The sequence below is a fragment of the Saccopteryx bilineata genome, chromosome 4 (assembly GCF_036850765.1).
Source record: "Saccopteryx bilineata isolate mSacBil1 chromosome 4, mSacBil1_pri_phased_curated, whole genome shotgun sequence".
NCBI lineage: Eukaryota > Metazoa > Chordata > Mammalia > Chiroptera > Emballonuridae > Saccopteryx > Saccopteryx bilineata.
Genome location: NC_089493.1, coordinates 65746409 through 65766832, shown reverse-complemented (window position 1 = coordinate 65766832; position 20424 = coordinate 65746409). Strand labels below are relative to the sequence as shown.

Genomic DNA, 20424 nt, shown 5'->3' with positions numbered 1-20424 from the left:
TCAGTTCATTGCCCTGACTCTTTACCATTTTGCAGCCAAAGCCTTTTAATACCATCTACACACCTGGATTCTGTATTGACACAGCCAAAATCAGACTATTCAATCAAGACTCTAAATTTTGCTCAGAGTCCCCATGAATACAAAATATGTTCTCGCATTTAGAAACATTTGCAAGCAAAAACTTTTACTTTGTTTTCAAATGACTTGGTGAGTATGAAACATTTGGATTCTTGATTCCTATAGACGCAGACAGAATTTGCATTAGGATGAGATTAATTAGAATAAAAATCAAAGCTATTCCTATTGCTTATAGATGCTGATGAAACATTAAAGGCAATCACAATGCAAATATAATTTACTGAAAGTTACAGTTAAACATTTCTGGCCTATTCTAAGGAATTACTGAATAATTGAAAACCACTTACTTTTAGAATCTGTTCCATTACTTGACTGAAGTGAAATCTAATGGTGCAGTGAAAATCCCAGAGGTCAAGGGAGATGAAGCCTGGAAGGTTTTCTTTGATGATGCTTCACAAGAAATAGTGGATGAGTTTGCTATGCGTTATGGGATTGAATCTATTTATCAAGCTATGACGTAAGTACCATAGAACATTTATTTATGTGTTCAAAAACCTGTTGAGCTCTTTAAAAAAAAAGTGTTCATATCCCTGTTTTCAATTTAATTGAAATTTTGATTAAAAAGGCAATTATAGCCTGACCAGGTGGTGGCACAGTGGATAGAGCGTTGGACTGGGATGCCAAGGACTCAGGTTTGAGACCCCCTAGCTTGCCAGCTTGAGCGCGGGGTCATCTGGTTTAAACACAGCTCACCAGCTTAGACCCAAGGTCACTGGCTTGAGTAAGAGGTTACTCAGTCTGCTGTTGCCCCATGGTCAAGACACATATGAGAAAGCAATCAATGAACAACTAAGGTGCTTATCTCTCTCCTTTCCTGTCTGTCTGTCTGTCCCTCTTTCTGATTCTTTCTCTCTGTGTAAAAAAAAAAAAGGCAATTACAAATTACATTTTAATGTGCCAATTTGATATGAGCTACCTTCTGACTTACAACTGCTATAAAGTATTAAAGATTTGGCAATTCACTATACTATCTTCCCAGGTCTTATTGCGTTCTCAAAGTGTGGTCGCTTGACTAGCAGCCATTAGCAGCACCTGGGAACTTAGAAATGAAATTTCCCTACCCTACCCCAGACCTAGTGAATCAGGAACTCTGTGGGGCCCAGTTATCTTTAACAAGCCTTACAAGTAATTCTCACTCTAAAGTTTAAGAACCAATGCCTTCTTTGATATATGAAAAAGCTATAGTCTGATGATTGAAGTGCATTGCCCATGGTTATAAAGCCTTTTAATGTCAGAGACACATCTAGAGCCATTACAGTATCTTGACCTTAACATTAGACTATATTAGTTCCTTCCTATTATTATAACGTCGCTGCTAATTCAGTAAAACCAAGATTTATTGAGCACCCATAAACACAACACTACAGTAAATATGGAACTATAGAAGTGAGCCATATAAACACATAATCCTTACTGAGGAATTAAGTTAATATTAACTATAGTTTATGTTTTGAAACCTGGTCTAAGTTTGTAAATGCATTTTGTTTAGCTATGTACTATATATAATACGTAAACTATTTATGTACATGTTTAGAGAACTGTTCTTTCAAATTAATAATCAAATTATATTTTCACATGAGCTGAGTAGATGCTAGCAGAGATAATAATTTTCAACCACCTTAATGATGACTATGTATTGGGCCAAAATCAGTGTTCTTCAGAGTTTACGATTTATAGCATTTAATCACGTCATAATTCTAGAACAGCATATGTAAATTTCTTTAAAATTTCTGATAAAGTGTGTGCTTTTTCAGTTTACAGTATGACCTAATGTCAAATAATAAAGACTTACAGATTCTTAGGCACAAAAAAAAAAACTTAGAGTTCACCCAATTGAACCTCCCTCCAAATTTGAAAACCTTATTATTGAATCCCTGACTGGTGTTCAGTATCACTCTGCTTGCTCACATCCACTAACAGAGAACTGACTCCTTTTGAGGCAATTTATTTTGTAATTGAGTAGTCATAAAGGAGTCTGTAACTTTGCCACCTGCTCTATCCCATGTCAATGGCTATAATAATTCATCAAAACATCTAGCATAAAACTTGAGTGCAATTAAAATGCAACTATTATTAACAGTCTAAACTAAATAAAGTGTTCTGCCAAAAGACACCTATGATTAATTTAAATAAATAAACTCCTGGAAAGAATCCCAGTAAAAAGAAAGTTACATTTATTGTAAAATATCTCTGTGAGCTGATTTATATTTCTTCAGTTTCATGTTTTTTTGTATTCTAAGAAGCACAATCATGTTAATATAGAAAAATGGTAAATGGATGATAGTTTAAAAGAGGAGAAACATCCTCCTTCATCTTATCACTTGAAATTTTCTTACCTTTTAACATATATAAACAACAACAAACCATATTTTTAGATAATATTGGTATCAAGTGACCTGGAGGTGAATAAGGTTTATCATATTTCTTATTAAATTTATTGGGGTGACATAGATTAACAAAATTATATAGGTTTCAGATGTACAATTTTATAGTACATCATTGGTATATTGTAATGTGCGTTCACCATATTTCTAAGATTCAGTTTAGAAATTAGTCTAAAGCAGGGTCGACAAGTTTTTTCTGTAAATGACTAGATAATGTTTTTTAGCTTTGTGAGTCCTAAAATTTCTGTCACAACTCTCAGCTCTGGACTGCTAGTGCAGAAGCAGCCATAGATAGTAAGTGAACAAATGGGTATGGCTGTGTCCTTATGAAACTTTATTTTAAAACCAAAAATTATGGACTGGATTTGGCTCTTGGCTTTTTAGATTGCCAACTGCTGGTCTAAAGAATGAAAGCAAGGCTGGTAGGCATTAGGAAAAATAATGCCTTACTTTTTCATGTAATAAATTGTCAACTGCACTTGGATGATAACAGAATGTGGTAATTATATCTACTTGTTGTTATATACTTGATTGATATTGAAATATATATGTATTAAATGTTTCTTTTAGCATTAAGTATGAACCAAGATGGCCTTCATATTTCCCTCAGCTGGACAAAATTTAGCCAGACCTCTTTCTGCTTCTTGGCCCTGATCTCCCTCTCCCCTAACACCAGAGGCCTCTCACCTCCCTTTTCTTAGGGAATAAACTTTAGAAAACTTAGAATTATAAATTATTTCTCTGACCTTTTAGGATGTTAACTTTTTAAAAAGATTCTGGCTAGCTATACAACACAGGACTGGCTCTCTCAAGGATCTGGGAGAGCCATCCCCCTTGAATGTAATCATCAAGGATGTTAAACCACCTTTTCCCAATCTCTTTGGGAGAGCAGAAGCCTAACTTGGATAGAGACTTTGATCCAAGTTGTAATAGTACCATGAGGATAAGAGAACGTGAATTTTTCCTTTGGGTAAGGACAATTAGCAAATACAGATTACCAGAATTTTCCCCACTCCAATTCTTAGAATCTCTACCCTCCTATTCCTATCTCAGCTCTTAATTAAAATCCTTCCCATCTTTTATTTCAGCAGAATTGATTTCAGACTGAATTCTGGTTTCTCTTATGGCATAGCCTTGAATAAAATTTTCCTTTACCAGCTCTGTTCACTGTAATTTTTGCTTTGACTGTACAAAATTTACCATCTCCCCAGAATAAAATAATTCCTATTTTTGATAATCTGATATCCCCCTTTTTAAAATAATTTCTTTTATTTTCAACTATAGTTGACATAAAATATTAGTTTTAGGGGTACAAAAATAGTCATTAGACATTTATATAATTTATGAAATGACCACCTTGATAAGCCTAGTACCCATCTGATACCAACACAGTTATCACAATGTTGACTATATATTTCCTGTTCTCTACTGTATATAACCATGACTGGAGATTTGTACTTCTTAGTCCCTTCACCTTTTCTAACCATCTGCCCACCCTCTTCCATCTGGCAATCATCAATTTGTTCTCTGTAGCTATGAGTTTTCTCCTGATTTTTTTTTCTTTTCTTTTTTTTTTTTTTTTTGCATTTTTCTGAAGCTGGAAACAGGGAGAGACAGTCAGACTCCCGCATGCGCCCGACCGGGATCCACCCGGCACGCCCACCAGGGGCGACACTCTGCCCACCAGGGGGCGATGCTCTGCCCATCCTGGGCGTCGCCATGTTGCGACCAGAGCCACTCTAGAGCCTGAGGCTGAGGCCACAGAGCCATCCCCAGCGCCCGGGCCATCTTTGCTCCAATGGAGCCTTGGCTGCGGGAGGGGAAGAGAGAGACAGAGAGGAAGGCGCGGCGGAGGGGTGGAGAAGCAAATGGGCGCTTCTCCTGTGTGCCCTGGCCGGGAATCGAACCCGGGTTTTCTTCTGATTTGTTGTTGCTTTTGTTTGTTTGTTTGTTGGATTCCACATGTAAATGCAATCATATGGTATTCATCTTTTTCTGTTTGACTTATTTCATTTAGCATAAATTTTTCTAACTTTATTCATGTTTTTTCAAATGGAAATTTTACTATTTTTATGGTTAAATAATATTCCATTGTATATGTACACCACTTCTTCTTTATCCACTCATCTATCAATGGACACTTAGGTAGCTTTCATATCTTGGCTACTGTAAATAATGCTGCAGTGAACATAGTGCGTATATTTTTTCAAGTTAGTATTTTGTGTTTCTTCAGATAAATAGCCAAAAGTAGAATTTTTAGGTCATGTAGTAGTTATATTTTTAATGTTTGAAGACCCTTTATATAATTTTCTATAGTGGCTGCATCAATTTGCAATCTCACCAACAGTATACAAGGATTTCCATTTTATTACATCTGCCTCAATACTTAATTTTTGTCTTTTTGATGACAGTCATTCTGACAAGTGTGAGGTGAAAGCTTACTGTGGTTTTAATTTGCATTTCCCTGATGATTAGGGACCTTGAGCATATTTCATACCTCTATTGACAATCTGTATGTCCTCTCTGGAGAAGTATCTATTCAGATCCTCTGCTCAGTTTTTAAATCAGATTGTTTTATATTTGTTTTGTTTGGGTTTTTGGTAAGTTGTATTAGTTCCTTATTTTGGATATTAACTCTTTATCCGATGTATTATTAGCAAATATCTTCTCCCATTCAATATGTTCTCTTTTGTTTTGTTAATGATTTTTTTTCACTGTACAGAATGTTTTAGTTTGCTATAGTTCCATTTGTATATTTTTCTTTTGTTAGCCTTGCCCAAGGAGACATATCCAAAAAAATACTGCTAAGAGCAATTTGATAATCTTATAACTATTAGAAAGTTTTATCACCAACATAGATATGATTTCTTCATTTATTATTCATTGGTGATCATTACTTAAAAATTGTTTTATAGCCTGACCTATGATGGCGCAATGGATAAAGCGTCGACCTGGAAATGCTGAGGTCGCCGGTTCGAAACCCTGGGCTTGCCTAGTCAAGGCACATATGGGAGTTGATGCTTCCTGCTCCTCCCCCCTTCTCTCTCTCTCTCTTTCCTCTCTCTCTCTCTCCCTCTCTGTCTCCTTTCTAAAATGAATAAAAAATAAAAAAATTGTTTTATAGAAAAATACACATTTTATGTTGATATGTTAATATTATAATTAGATATATAATCATGTTTATAAGAATTAAATTTATTCTCAACTTCTCCTGGCATATATCTTCATGTCAGACATCTTTAGTTGCCTAAAGCAAGCAGAGCGGAACTAAAAACTTAATTAGGTTGATATAGGTATCTGTTTTGTCATTTATGTTGCTTTTATGTGTTTTAAAGCATATCATACTGATTGATAATTTCTAATAATTTGGAGAAGCTTCAGAGTACTGACATTCTTCTGTCAGATACAAAATAAAACTTTCAGAGATATTTTCTACTTTATTTTCCAAATGACACTTTTGTAATTGAACTGTGATTTGAGCCCTAAACTATTGTTGACCAATGAGTAATGCAACAACAACAACAAATAGTTTTTGAATAAACAACCATATCTTTGAATTTAAACTGGTTGTCTGTTGAATCAGTATTTTTCTGTTGTTTTGAAATTTTGCTTCAGGGCACTAGAAAACCAATCAACAACATATAACTAGACATGGCAAGATTATCTCTTCATTTATTTTTTTATTTATTTTTGCCTCTTAATTTTTAAAAACACAAAATTAGGGAATTTAGTTTAATGGGAGAAACAATGATCCTATCCACATAGTAGACATAAGTTGGGAAAGAACAAAATTGTTTAAATCTTGTGGATTTTTTCTATATACCATTTGATCAGAAAAAGTATTCAAATCCCAAGGGTTTTATTTTTAATTCTTAAAGTCCTCTTATGCTTAGCCAACCCCCTCCTGGGTCACTTTATAACTTTTGTCTTATATTAGAGATTGCTTGATTTCTTTAGGTATACTCTCATATGTATAAAGATGAACTTGGGGCATAAATAAATGAAAGAAAGTGTGTATTAATTAAGTCAGAAAGTAAGGTTATACATTATTAACTTTTTGTCTTATGTATTTCTCATAAGAGGCTTAATCTATTTTGCTAGTAAATGACCTGACCATTAATACTGAACTGCCCAGCCCTCCAAGGTGCCTGCTACTTACTCTCTCCTTTTATCACAGAACATTTTTTGTTCTATTCATTGCATAAAAATGTATCCTTTTTCTTGGATCATTCATGAGGAAGACGAAAGTGATTATAATTCTCCTATTTGGACAAGTGATTGATCAAAGACCTGAGGATTTTTTTTTTCCATATGGTAAATGGAACCATCCACCTGAAATAAAAACTGTTTTCCAATTTATGAGTGTATGAAGGAAAGTGTGGTTTACTTTTCAAAGGAGCACACTATTCTGTGTATTTAGTACAGTGAGGTTTGGCATAGGTCCTGTTGTCATCATGAGAATTAGGGAGTCCTTAATGCTTTCCATTTATTTATGCAAACATCTATGTTCTTAACAATGTTATGACACCAACTGTTTACCCCTGAACACATGCAGGAAATTATTGTCAAGCATTAAGAATTACATCACCTCTTTAGGTGATTTCTGTCAAGCAAATACATATTACGTAAGTAATTAATGAGTCTTTTATTTATTGTAAAATGAAGCCCAGGGTGACTTACAAAATATAAGATTCTACACAGTCATGCCTCATTAGGTCAATGTCCTTTACTTTGTTGTGCTTAATAAATTATACTTTGGCACTAGCCATCTTAACCTAACTCATATTTGAGCCAGAACTGTTGGGATATAGATTACTTTAAAGTCACTGCTCTTATTTTAGCTGCTTGAGCCATAAGTCTGCTTTCTAAGGAGAATGCTGCTCAATTAAGTCATTCATTCCTTTAAGAAATATTTATTGAATGCCTACCATGTACCAGAAAGTTCACTGAGAATACATCAGTGAACAAGGAGGCAAGGTCTAGTTCCTCATAAGCCCATATTTCTAAAGATGTAATTTCTTTATTTGATAAGCAATGAGGATTCACCAATAAAACATGGCTCATACCCAGTGAGCTCCTAATTTAGGAGGATCAGGAAGGATAAAATATATAATAACAAGACAATAAAATAGCGGTATACATGGGTGCTGTAAGGGCATAGACATCAGACCAAATTCAGGCATAGATGCGGAGTGGTGCCATAGAAAGCTGATGGGCAGTTTGTGGGTCCCATCCTTACTTGCTCTTCAGCTTTGCTCATTTTCTAAACCAGTGGTTCTCAAAGTGTGCACCAGGTGCACTGTGCACCCTAGAAGATTTCCAGGTGCGCTCTATGGTATTCCAGAGAAATATGTGCCTGTTGGGGACCAAAAAACCAACAGGGTTTTTGAAGTTTAGATTTTTGGGGGACAGAGGTGTGGGGAATTGGCTGTAAGCTGACAGTCTGCCCAAACCCCCACCTCACTTGCCTAATTAGGTGGCAAAAGGCTGTTAAGCTGTGGTGCTGGATTGTTTACACTACACTCCCCCATGTTCCCCAGAAAGACTGGAGGCAAGTTTCTTCTATCCTTTGTTTGGTGTAAAGTTAAGATGATATGTATGGTGGGGGTTTTCTGCACTCAACACAATTAAGAGTAAAAAGAGAGTAATTCTTCAATGTATTGATGGGGAAATGAGAGTTTGCCTTTTAAATATCAATATATGCCCAAACATTGAAGAAATCACTAGGACACATCAGACTCATGTTTCTCATAAACACAAGAATGAAAAAACTTAACACATTCGCACCATGACCTGCTGAATTGGCTAATTCTAACTAAGAATGTATCTATATATATAAAAAGATAACTTTTTTGTCTTTTTTTTAACCCCTCTTTTTTATGAATTCTAAAAAGCATAACTCAAAAAATATAACATAAAAATATTTTTAATGTCAGAATAAATTTAATTTTGTCATATTTCATTTAATTACCATAAAAGCATGCTTTGACTTTATATTTTTTCTTTAATATTTGACTTAATTATTATAACATATTTCTCAGAAATTTGTATATAGTGTGCCTACAATTATTTGTAGGATTTTAAATGCATCCCAACTTCAAAAAGTTTGAGAACCCCTGGTCTAAACCGTATGCATTTTATTATTTTGCTGTCCTACCCATCTGCCTTCAAAACCCTCTGTAATTGAGTTTAAGCAATCCATAGCATCTATGAAAAGTTTTGATGCTTTTGGCCAAAAGGGAAGTGATCATAAATATTTGAGCCCCTCTTTAGTGACAAAGATGGATAAAATATTTACTTACACTGAAATGCATACTAATTTGAATTCTGGGGAGCAAATGTGAGATTGTTTTAGTATATTTCTAATATCAGGAAAACAGATAGTCTTTCCTTTCATCTTGGATTGCTTCTCTGAAAACCCTAATAAGGATCAAATAATCACTGTCTTTGGTATGTCTTTCCAATCATCCTGCTCTTAATTTCATTAAAAAAGTAGTTGATTTTTAAATCTGTCTAATCAAAGGCATTTTCATACCTTGAAAACCACATGATGGGTGTGATTAGTGATAATTATTCATGAAAAGTCAGGTGATTTTTTTTTTTTTTGGTCCATTACGAGGCCTACAAAATAATAGCAAGTGAGCTGAATCCAGATGTGTTATTTGAAGTACACACAACTTCCCAATATATTTTCTGTAATATTTTGAGAATTAATGGTTGATATTATTAGAGCAGTTGCTTCAGCTAAAAACATGCCAGTAATAATCTTATTATTGGTAATTTAAGTATCATCTTTTTTTGAGTTTGTTACGCCAACTTTTCCTGTGGAACTGAATGAAATTCCACTTGCTAAACTGACTTGACACCAACCCTATTTCCTTGTAAAAATGAGTAAAGTGATTTTAACATTCTTAATTAATTGTTTTTAATCAAGTCTTTGTGGGGAATTGTTAAGCATCCAGAAATTACGATAGTACTTTTTCACCTACTTTATTTGAAGGTGTACCTTTTGAAAGGGTAGGTTACTGCAGGGATATACTCAGTCATTTAAATTGCTCATTGTACTTTTAATCCTGTTTCCTCTCTTCCCTTTAGGATAATTTAAGTAGTATTGGAACTGCAGACTTTAAAAGGAAATGATTTTCAAAAGGATGGTTAGAAGCAAGAAAGTTTGCCTTGGCAGTAACCATGCATAAAAAAAGGACACCCAAATTCAGAGGCAGAAACTTGGCTAAACTGAAGACCATGAAGAAGCCTATTAGCTAAAAACTCTCAAAAAATAAAAGCTGCCTTAGGCATTGAGTAGGCCACAACTCTTCACTTCTAACTTGGGATTAACAAATATGACTTATGAATTGTTAGGGGAAATAAAAAGAAATTTGAAAGTGTAGCACTAGAAGATTTTTCATTTCTATTTTAAATATATTTATATCACTTTTAATATCAATATTAATTATCATTTTATGTATAAGGAGTCAAAATATATATTATTTACCTAAAAGAAGCAATCAGTAATAATATAATTCCAGGGTTAAATGGTACAAATTATGTAACTCTCATGGTATATGTTGTTATTCATGATGCCCAAAGATCCACATTTAAAATTTTAACCTACTTTTATTGGCTAGGAGAGTGGCTTAGCTGAGATCTAAGAGAAGCCGCCATCTGCAGAACTACCATCTATTTCTTTGGAGATGCACCTCAGAGCATTTATTATATTTACATACGTACACTCTGTGTTTGCTTTCAGTAATACCGATTCACTGATGCCTCAGTGGAGGATAAATTACTGAGATATGACAGCGATGTAGGTTCAGAGTATGTACTGAAAATTTCTTTCCTCCATGTATATTTTATCTTTTCACTTTCATCCCTAAACTGTGCTATCAACATTCAAGTCTTTTGTTATAGTTCAAAGTGAAACAGTTTTTCATGAGAGCAGTAAAAGAATTGAACACATTGTTTCTGAAGTCTGTATATGATACTATTATTCAAGGTTTAAAAGAAATTATCTTTAAGTATTAAGCTGGCATAATTCAATCTACCCTCACTAGTCATCTGTTTGCTTAATTACATCCTGGTTTTAGCAAAATGCTTGGAAAACAGAACTACTTATGGAAGATATTCCTTTATGCAGAAGCTCACAACCTGGACGCAGGCAGATGATGTTAAGTTTACTTGTTCAATCAATATGCAGTACAAGGAGGGCCTCTTGCTTTACCCATGTGAGAGGAATATCAGTGTGAATGAATATTCTGATTGAAATATGCCATTTCACAGACTGAAATAAGGGGGAGAAAAAGAGACAAGAGACTCCTGTGTTATTGCTTCCCAACAGTGCTGGAGTCCCCCTGGAAATTGCAACTTGATGTGTACACATAACACTCTCACAGTTCAAAAGGTTTATGCCCACATCCCTGTGGTAAATCATATGCTAATGAAACCACTTCACATTTGTAAGTAAGCCATTTTTAAGAGCTGAAATAGTTTTCTATTTCAGTAAAAGATTATGGGAGTTTGTGCTCTTTTTCACAGATGCAGTTGAAGAATTATTTAATTGCTGATGTTAGCAGTTATGCTGTTAAGCGAATTAATTGATTCCTGTGTTAAAGCGCTTGACGATTTTGCCTTGCAGGCACTTCTCATGCCTATCTTCTAAGTACATGTGCCCTGGTGTCCCCGCCGTCATGAGCACCTTGCTGGCGAACATAAATGCTTTCTATGCTCACACAACAGTTTCAACAAATGTACAGGTTTCTGCCTCAGATCGGTTTGCTGCTACCAACTTTGGTGTAAGTATTGTTTTGTTAAATGTAACATTTCTAGTAGCTTGTGAGAGTTACATTTTAAAGGGGGCATTGGGTTCCAGATATTCTTGCAATCTTATTGCAGAAGCTATAGCTTAGGGAATATCTTTAAGTTTAATTGGACTAAGGCTAAAAGTTTATTTGAAATATATTTAGTGAAAAAAATTTAATAGCCAATAGGCATCTTCATTAGATTAAATCTCCATATCTAGAATAACCTTTTCCAATGGAAGAAAACATACACTTTGTGAGATTACTGGTATTTTATTGTTGTTTTTTTTCTGAAGTTGGAAACGGGGAGGCAGTCAGACAAGACTCCCACATATGCCCAACTGGGATCCACCCGGCATGCCCACCAGGGGCGATGCTCTCCCATCTGGGGTGTTGCTCTGTTGCAACCAGAGCCATTCTAGCGCCTGAGGCAGAGGCCATGGAGCCATCCTCAGCGCCCGGGCCAACTTTGTTCCAATGGAACCTCGGCTGCTGGAGGGGAAGAGAGAGACAGAGAGGAAGGAGAGGGGGAGGGGTAGAGAAGCAGATGGGTGCTTCTCCTGTGTGCCCTGGCCGGGAATTGAATCTGAGACTCCTGCACACCAGGCCAACGCTCTACCACTGAGCCAACCGGCCAGGGTCAGTACTGGTATTTTATAGAAAATTCTCCATGTATACAAATTAGGGACTCACCATTGCAGATGCTTTTCCCTGGTAAATGTGAGCTTGGTTGACTTCTCTGGGGTTTATTAGGCTCCTTTTGTCCTTTCTATTGGGTTTTACTGGTGCTGCTGGATAACAAACAGCACATCTCCTAAGTAAAAAATAATAGGTGTGTAAAGAGCTTAAGAGAACTACCTTTATCTAATTAAGACTATCCACCTGAAGTATTCAAATGCATCAAAAACACATTAAAAAGTAAAAATGCAGAGATCCTGTAGAATCTCAAGCATTAGCTGTTGTCACTGTCACTGGAACTCATAAAAGCATAATTAAATTGAAACTGACAAGACTGGATATAGGCTATAAACTAAGAATTAGTGGAGATAGAGACGGAAGGAAAAATTTCAGAGCTTTTCAGGGTATGCAACTGCACTCGTTATTTTTAGGGATGAAGACAGTAAAGGAAAGGGAAAAGTACCTAGAAAGATTCTCAAGGTATTGGCCAGGCCATCTGGGTAGGCCAGTAACTCCATTCAATAACCCTGGGAGACAGGTATTTTTCATGACACCACAGTTATATTTCCCAGCAAACTTCCAAATTGGTTCACTGAATAGGTTTTTGTGATTGATCATGTTGTTTAGAAATCAAATTCAGGGCAATACATGTCATAGAGTAGAAACAAATTAAGCCCAACAAAGAAAAGGGTATAAAGCCAACAGGAAAAAAAAGTATATGCTAGTGAGTTTACACTTTTCTTGTCTTTTTCATCTAAAAGAAAATGCACAAGGTAGGTGAAATGAGTTGTAATGAATCAAAGTAAAAATGTTATTGCTCTTTAATGACAAATCAAAATAAATACTAGTAGAAGAAAACTCTATCTGGGTTAGGAGACACGAGGTTTGAGTTTGCAATCAAAATTGGCAAGTCAGTTCAGTTATCCAAGCCTCAGTTTCTCAATCTGCTCAATGAGGATAAGAATTATTTCTTTAACATGTTTCTCAAATTAAAATGAGCTAGCCTGACCTGTGGTGGTGCAGTGGATAAAGCGTCAACCTGGAAATGCTGAGGTTGCCGGTTCGAAACCCTGGGCTTGCCTGGTCAAGGCACATATAGGAGTTGATGCTTCCAGCTCCTCCCCACCTTCTCTGTCTCTCTCTCCCTCTCTGTCTCTCTCTCTCTCCCTTTCTCTCTCCTCTCTAAAATAAATAAATAAAAAATAAATAAAATTTAAAAAAATAAAATGAGCTAAAAAATGGCAAGCGAGTTTCTAAACATTGAAAGTGCTCTATAATGTAAGATTTGAGGATGTAATCTCTCCTGCCCTACCTAGAGTATAAACAATACACAGTCAACTACATTTGTTAGCCAGATTGACTCTTATAAGAGCTGAAACCAAAGAACATTCCCTAACCATCTAAAGAAAATACTATCATGACCATACCAAATAATAGAATTGTTTTGTTACAGTAACCTCATCTTGATAACAGCATTTATTGCCCTAGGATTTTACCTGTAACATAGAGTATTCAGCATTATAAAATTGTTTTGCTTATAATATTCAGCCTGGGTACATTGTACAGAATAAGCCAACCTTGTGTAACGCTGAGCCTTTCTACCACTGAGAAAGAAGGTGTGCTTATATAATTAATATCCAGCATAAAAGCTACCTGGAGGGCCTGACCTGTGGTGGCGCAGTGGATAAAGCATCGACCTGGAAATGCTGAGATCGCCGGTTCGAAACCCTGGGCTTGCCTGATCAAGGCACATATGGGAGTTGATGCTTCCAGCTCCTCCCCACTTCTCTGTCTCTCTCTCCTCTTCTCCCTCCTCTCTAAAAAAAAAAAAATGAATAAATAAAATTTAAAAAAACAAAAAGCTACAGAAGGGAAATGAGATAGCATGCTTTTTACTTCATGCTGACCCAAAGAAGAGAATTCAAATTGATTTCAGTACTTTTCAGTGTTTCAGTGGCATAGAATGGTTATAACAAACTCATTTTGTAAATCAAATAACTTACTATAAAAGTGTGTCAAAAAGAAATCTTTCTCAAAGTACATTTTGAAAAATTGGTGAGTTGGTATGCAGATGTAACCATTTTGTTCTCTATCTATTGAGAATAATGCTATTTGCACTCAAATATATGACAGGATAGTGTCACTGATGTGCAATCTGGGCTTGAAGTTCTAATTTACCTGAATTCTAAGCTGATAATGTCACTTGTGACTTAACAATATCATTATATTGATCCTTTTTTTATCTTCTCTAAGCTGTAACCTAGACATTTTGATATTCTGAGTCTTCAGAAAATAAAATAACTGGAAAGGTGTTTATTTTTAAACTCATGAAGATTGTAAAACAAATATTCAAGAAAAGAATGCCATTATTCTTACAAATTCAGAACTTTTTGTGTACAAGTGTTATTTCAGGTCATTGTTTATATGAAAATACTCAGGAATAAAGTGAAATGGACAGTACCTTGGGAGGTGTAAAGGAGGGGCTGGCAAAATTTGCTGGGAAAATGGTTAAAGAAATTGAACAAAAATGATAATAAAAATGGGATATTATAAGGAAGATAAACCATTTTGAGAAAAGGGGAGTACATAACATTGTTGAGTGTTGAAAAAAGTTTAAATAAGCTGGGAAAAGAAATGAGGCCATTGGGTTTGGCAATTAGGAGGTCATTGCTTAGCCAAACAGTTTAGGTTAATGTCTCATTCATAGTGTCCTTCAGAGAAGGGCATAGATAAATATCTATGTATGCTAGGGTTCATTTATTCACTAAGATGTAATGAATTCATTAAAATCAAGTTATTAAAGCAAATTTTATATAATTTAGTAATATTTATATTATAGTGATAAATGAAAAAAATTATACAAACATCTAAAGACCAGAAGGAAATGTGCTAACATTTCAATGGTGTAGCAGTTTAGTAGGATGACAGTTAATATTTTGATGCTTTTGTGTTGTCTTTATCTTTATATTGAAATTGTAAAATTTTCTATATTACATTGGATAAATGTTATGAAAATGTGAGAAAAAAGAGTAAAAGTTGGTGAGGATATACAGACTACTGTATTAAGGAATTTAAATGTGAAGGGGAAACAAGAAGAGTCAACAGTGAGAAAGTTTTGTCATAAAAAAAGATTTTGTTTTTACTGTCTGGTGCGGATAGGGATTTTTTATTAATAAGATAAATATGAACATGGTTATATATTATAAGGAAAGGAACTAATTGTAAGAGTGAAGTTGCAAATTTATAAGATGGAGAATAAGTGGTGCAGTGATAGCCCAGAGGAGAGAGAAGGAAGTACTGTCAAGAGGACAACAGGAGGGACATTGAGAAAAAGAAAGGACCACTTCTGTTCTGAAATTTGACAAAATAGTGTAGGATGCTTTGCAAAGCATGCTGAGCTTTGCTATGGGAGTGAAAAATTGGAGAGTCATGCCTCATTGCCCTAACTTTCTCTATGGTAGCGAACAAGACAAGAAGTGCCCTTCTACAAGACAAGGGTTGTGATATGGATGCAAGAGGTGAAGGAGGAGGTTGGTAAAGGTTTCAGTAAGATACTGAAGGGACTAGAAAGAGGAATGCTTCAGGAACATGTTGAACGATCCCTAGTACAACTGATGCTCTCATTTGATGTTGGGAAACATAAATTTGTTGTCACAATTCATGTAACTATGCAATTTTCTCAGCATTCTGATACTGATGGAGTGTTAAATTTATCAGATGATTAGATTGAATCTAGATTGAAATTTTTCACAAAAGAGGAAATGAGAAAATGAGCATATAGATGATTCTGCTAAGAGTAAAGTAAAAGTGATTAAACCATGGAGTCTAGGTTTGTTAAGTGGTACCAAAACAGAAACAGACATAAAGAACTTTGGTAGGAATATCATATATTTCACAAGACTTTTTAATTTATAAGATTTTAAAGGGGCAGTCTTAAATCCAAGATGTAGCTCTGGGAATAGATAGACTGTTGAAAACTGAGTGCAAAACAGTGGTATAGTAGAACACGTTTGTACCTGCTCAAAGGCAGCAATTACTGAATTTTTAGAACTATCACAAGCTGATTGTTGAACACAACCATCCTTGAAAGTGGAAATATTGAGACTATTTTTTAAATTTTATTAGGGTAACATCAATAAATCAGGGTACATATGTTCAAAGAAAACATGTGCAGGTTATCTTGTCAATCAATTATATTGCATACCCATCACCCAAAGTCAGATTGTCCTCTGTCACCTTCTATCTAGTTTTCTTTGTGCCCCTCCACCTCCCCCTTTACCTTTCCCTCTCCCCCCACCCCCGTAACCACCACACTCTTATCAATGTCTCTTAGTCTCGTTTTTATGTCCCACCTATGTATGGAATAATGCAGTTCTTGGTTTTTTCTGTTTTACTTATTTTACTTCGTATAATGTTATCAAGATCCCACCATGTTGTTGTAAATGATCCGATGACATCATTTCTTATGGCTGAGTAGTATTCCATAGTGTATATGTGCCACATCTTCTTTATCCAGTCTCTATTGAAGGGCTTTTTGGTTGTTTCCATGTCTTGGCTACTGTGAACAATGCTGCAATGAACATGGGGCTGCATGTATCATGAGTCTTTACATATCATGTTTCTGAGTTTTTGGGGTATGTACCCAGTAGAGGGATTGCTGGGTCATAAGGTAGTTCTATTTTCAGTTTTTTGAGGAACCACCATACTTTCTTCCATAATGGTTGTACTACTTTACAGTCCCACCAACAGTGAATGAGGGTTCCTTTTTCTCCACAGCCTCTCCAACATTTGCTATTACCTGTCTTGTTAATAATAGCTAATCTAACAGGTGTGAGGTGGTATCTCATTGCAGTTTTGATTTGCATTTCTGAGCATCTTTTTCATATATCTGTTGGCCATTTGTATTTCTTCCTGAGAGAAGTGTCTGTTCATGTCCTCTTCCCATTTTTTTAATGGAATGTTTGTTTGTTGTTGAGTTTTACGAGTTCTTTATATACTTTAGATATTAGGCCCTTATCTGAGCAGTTGTTTAAAAATACCATTTCCCATTTAGTTGGCTGTCTGTTTATTTTGTTGTCAGTTTCTCTTGCTTAGCAAAAACTTCTTAGTCTGATGTAGTACCATTCATTTATTTTTGCCTTCACTTCCCTTGCCTTTAGAGTCGAATTCATAAAATGCTCTTTAAAACCAAGGTCCATGAGTTTAGAACCTATGCCTTATTCTATGTACTTTATTGTTTCAGGTCTTATATTTAGGTCTTTGATCCATTTTGAGTTAATTTTCGTACAAGGGGACAAACTGTAGTCGAGTTTCATTCATTTGCATGTGGCTTTCCAGTTTTCCCAGTACCATTTGTTGAAGAGGCTTTCTTTTCTCCATTGTGTGTTGTTGGCCCCTTTATCAAAAATTCTTTGATCATATATATGTAGTTTTATTTCTGGACTTTCTATTCTGTCCCATTGGTCTGAATGTACATTTTTCTGCCAATACCATGCTGTTTTGGTTGTCGTGGCTCTATAATATAGTTTGAAGTCAGGTATTGCAATGCCCCCAGCTTTGTTCTTTTTCTTTAGGATTCCTTTGGCTATTTGGGGTTTTTTATACTTCCATATAAATCTGATGATTTTTTGTTTCATTTCTTTAAAAAATGTCATTGGAATTTTGATGAGAATTGCATTAAATTTGTATATTGCTTTGGGTAATATGGCCATCTTGATTATATCTATTCTTCTTATCCAAGAACAAGGAATATTCTTCGATGTCATTGTATCTTTTTTGATTTCTCTTAATGGTTTGTAGTTTTCATTATATAAGTCCTTTAAATTCTTTGTTATGTTTATTCCTAGGTATTTTATTTTTTTTGTTGCAACCGTGAAGGGGATTATTTTTTTGAGTTCGTTCTCAAATGTTTCATTGTTGGCATATAGAAAGGCTATGGACTTTTGTATGTTAATTTTGTATCCTGCGACCTTACTGTGTTGGCTTATTGTTTCTATTAGTCTTTTTGTAGATTCTTTGGGGTTTTCGATGTATAGGATCATATCATCTGCAAAAAGTTATACTTTTACTTCTTCTTTTCCGATATGGATGCCTTTTATTTCTTTCTCTTGTCTGATTGCTCAGGCTAGAACCTCTAGCACCACATTAAATAAGAGTGGAGAGAATGGACAACCCTGTCTTGTTCCTGATTTAAGGGGGAAAACCTTTAGTTTTATGCCATTTAATATGATGTTAGCTGATGGTTTATCATATATGGCCTTTATCATGTTGAGATATTTTCCTTCTATACCCATTTTGTTGAGAGTCTTAAACATAAAATTGTGTTATATTTTATCAAAAGCCTTTTCTGCATCTATTGATAAGATCATGTGGTTTTTGTTCTTTGTTTTGTTGATATGGTGTATTACGTTAACCGTTTTACATATGTTGAACCATCCTTGAGATTCTGGGATGAATCTCACTTGATCGTGATGTTTTATTTTTTTTAATATGTTGTTGTATTTGATTTGCTAGTATTTTAGCATCTGTATTCATTAGAGATATTGGTCTATAGCTTTCTTTTTTTATGCTGTCCTTGCCCGGTTTCAGTATGAGGCTTATGTTGGCCTCATAAAATGTGTTTGGAAGTATTGTTTCTTCTTCAATTTTTTGGAAGACTTTGAGAAGAATAGGAACCAAGTCTTCTTTGAATGTTTGATAGAATTCACAAGTATAACCATCTGGGCCTGGACTTTTATTTTTGGGGAGGTTTTTAACAGTTTTTTTCTATTTCTTCCCCACTAATTGGTCTGTTTACGCTTTTGCTTCTTCTTGACTCAGTCTAGGAAGGTTGTATTGTTCTAGTAATTTATCCATTTCTTCTAGACTGTTGAATTTAGTGGCATAAAGTTTTTCATAGTATTCTATAATAATTCTTTGTATATCTATTATGTCTGTGGTGATTTCTCCTCTTTCATTTTGGATATTGTTTATATGAATTCTTTCTCTTTTTTCCTTGGTAGGTCTTGCCAAGGGTTTGTCAATTTTGTTGATCTTTTCAAAGAACCAGCTCCTTGTTCTATTAATTTTTTCTATAGTTTTTCTGTTCTCTATTTCATTTATTTCTGCTCTGATTTTTATTATCTCCTTTCTTCGGCTGGTTTTGGGTTGTCTTTGTTCTTCTTTTCCAGTTCCTTAAAGTGTGAAGTTAAGTGGTTCACTTGGGCTCTCTCTTGTTTGTTCATATATGCCTGAAGTGATATGAACTTCCCTCTAATCACTGCTTTTGCTGCATCTCATAGATTCTGATATGTTGTATTGTCATTTTCATTTGTCTGTATATATCTTTTGATCTCTGCACTTATTTCTTCTTTGACCCATTCAGTTTTTTAAAGTATGTTGTTTAGTTTACACATTTTTATGGGTTTTTTTCCTCTTTTTTTGCAGTTGAATTCTAGTTTCAAGGCTTTATGATCAGAAAATATGCTTGATACAACTTCAGTTTTTCTGAATTTGCTGATGTTGTTTTTGTGGCCCAACACTTGGTCAATTCTTGAGAATGATCCATGTACACTGGAGAAAAATGTATACTCTGTCACATTGGGGTGAAAAGTCCTGTAGATGTCTAGAATATCCAGGTGCTCTAGTGTTTTGTTTAAGGCCAAGATATCTTTATTGATTCTCTGTTTGGATAACCAATCTAGAGCCATCAGTGGTGTATTGAGGTCTCCAAGTATGATTGTATTTTTGTCAGTTTTTATTTTAAGGTCAATAGTAGCTGTCTTATATATTTTGGTGCTCCTTGGTTTGGTGTATATATATTAAGAATTGTTATGTCTTCTTGATTCAGCATTCCCTTAATCATTATGAAATGACCATTTTTGTCCCTGACTACTTTTGCTGTCTTGTAGTCAGCATTATCAGATATGAGTATTGCTACACCTGCTTTTTTTTTTGGATGTTATTTGTTGGAGTATTGTTTTCTAGCCTTTTACTTTGAATTTGTTTTTATCCTTGTTGCTTAGATGAGTTTCTTGTAGGCAGCATACAGTTGGATTTTCTTTTTAAATCCATTCTGCTACTCTGTGCCTTTTTATTGGTGAGTTTAATCTGTTTACATTTAGTGTAATTATTGACACTTGTGAGTTCCCTATTGCTATTTTATACATTGCTTTCTGTTAGTTTTGTGTCTTGTTTGATTCTTCTCCTTTGTTTTTTTATCATTTGTGTTTGTTTGGTTGTATTCCATACATCTTTCCTCTGTTGCTATCTTTTTTAAATCATGTGCTTCTGTGGTGGTTTTTTTTCAATGGTGGTTACCTTTAAGTAATGAAAAGGGTTCCTACCCTGTTTATTGTAGTGCACTATCTTGTGAGTACTTTTGCACTCCATTGTCCTTTGCTACTGTTAATCTCTGTCCTCTCCCCCCCCTTTTTTGTTGTTGTCAC

General features: G+C 35.0%; 1 protein-coding gene across 1 annotated transcript in view; it reads left to right on the top strand.

Moving 5' to 3' along the window:
• The window catches only part of UNC13C (unc-13 homolog C), a 665319-nt gene that overhangs the window by 341286 nt on the left and 303609 nt on the right, over positions 1-20424 (top strand). The window contains exons 12-13 of the mRNA XM_066276244.1: positions 432-595; positions 11158-11314. Coding sequence (XP_066132341.1) covers positions 432-595; positions 11158-11314 — 321 coding nt within the window. The remainder of the gene's footprint in view (positions 1-431; positions 596-11157; positions 11315-20424) is intronic.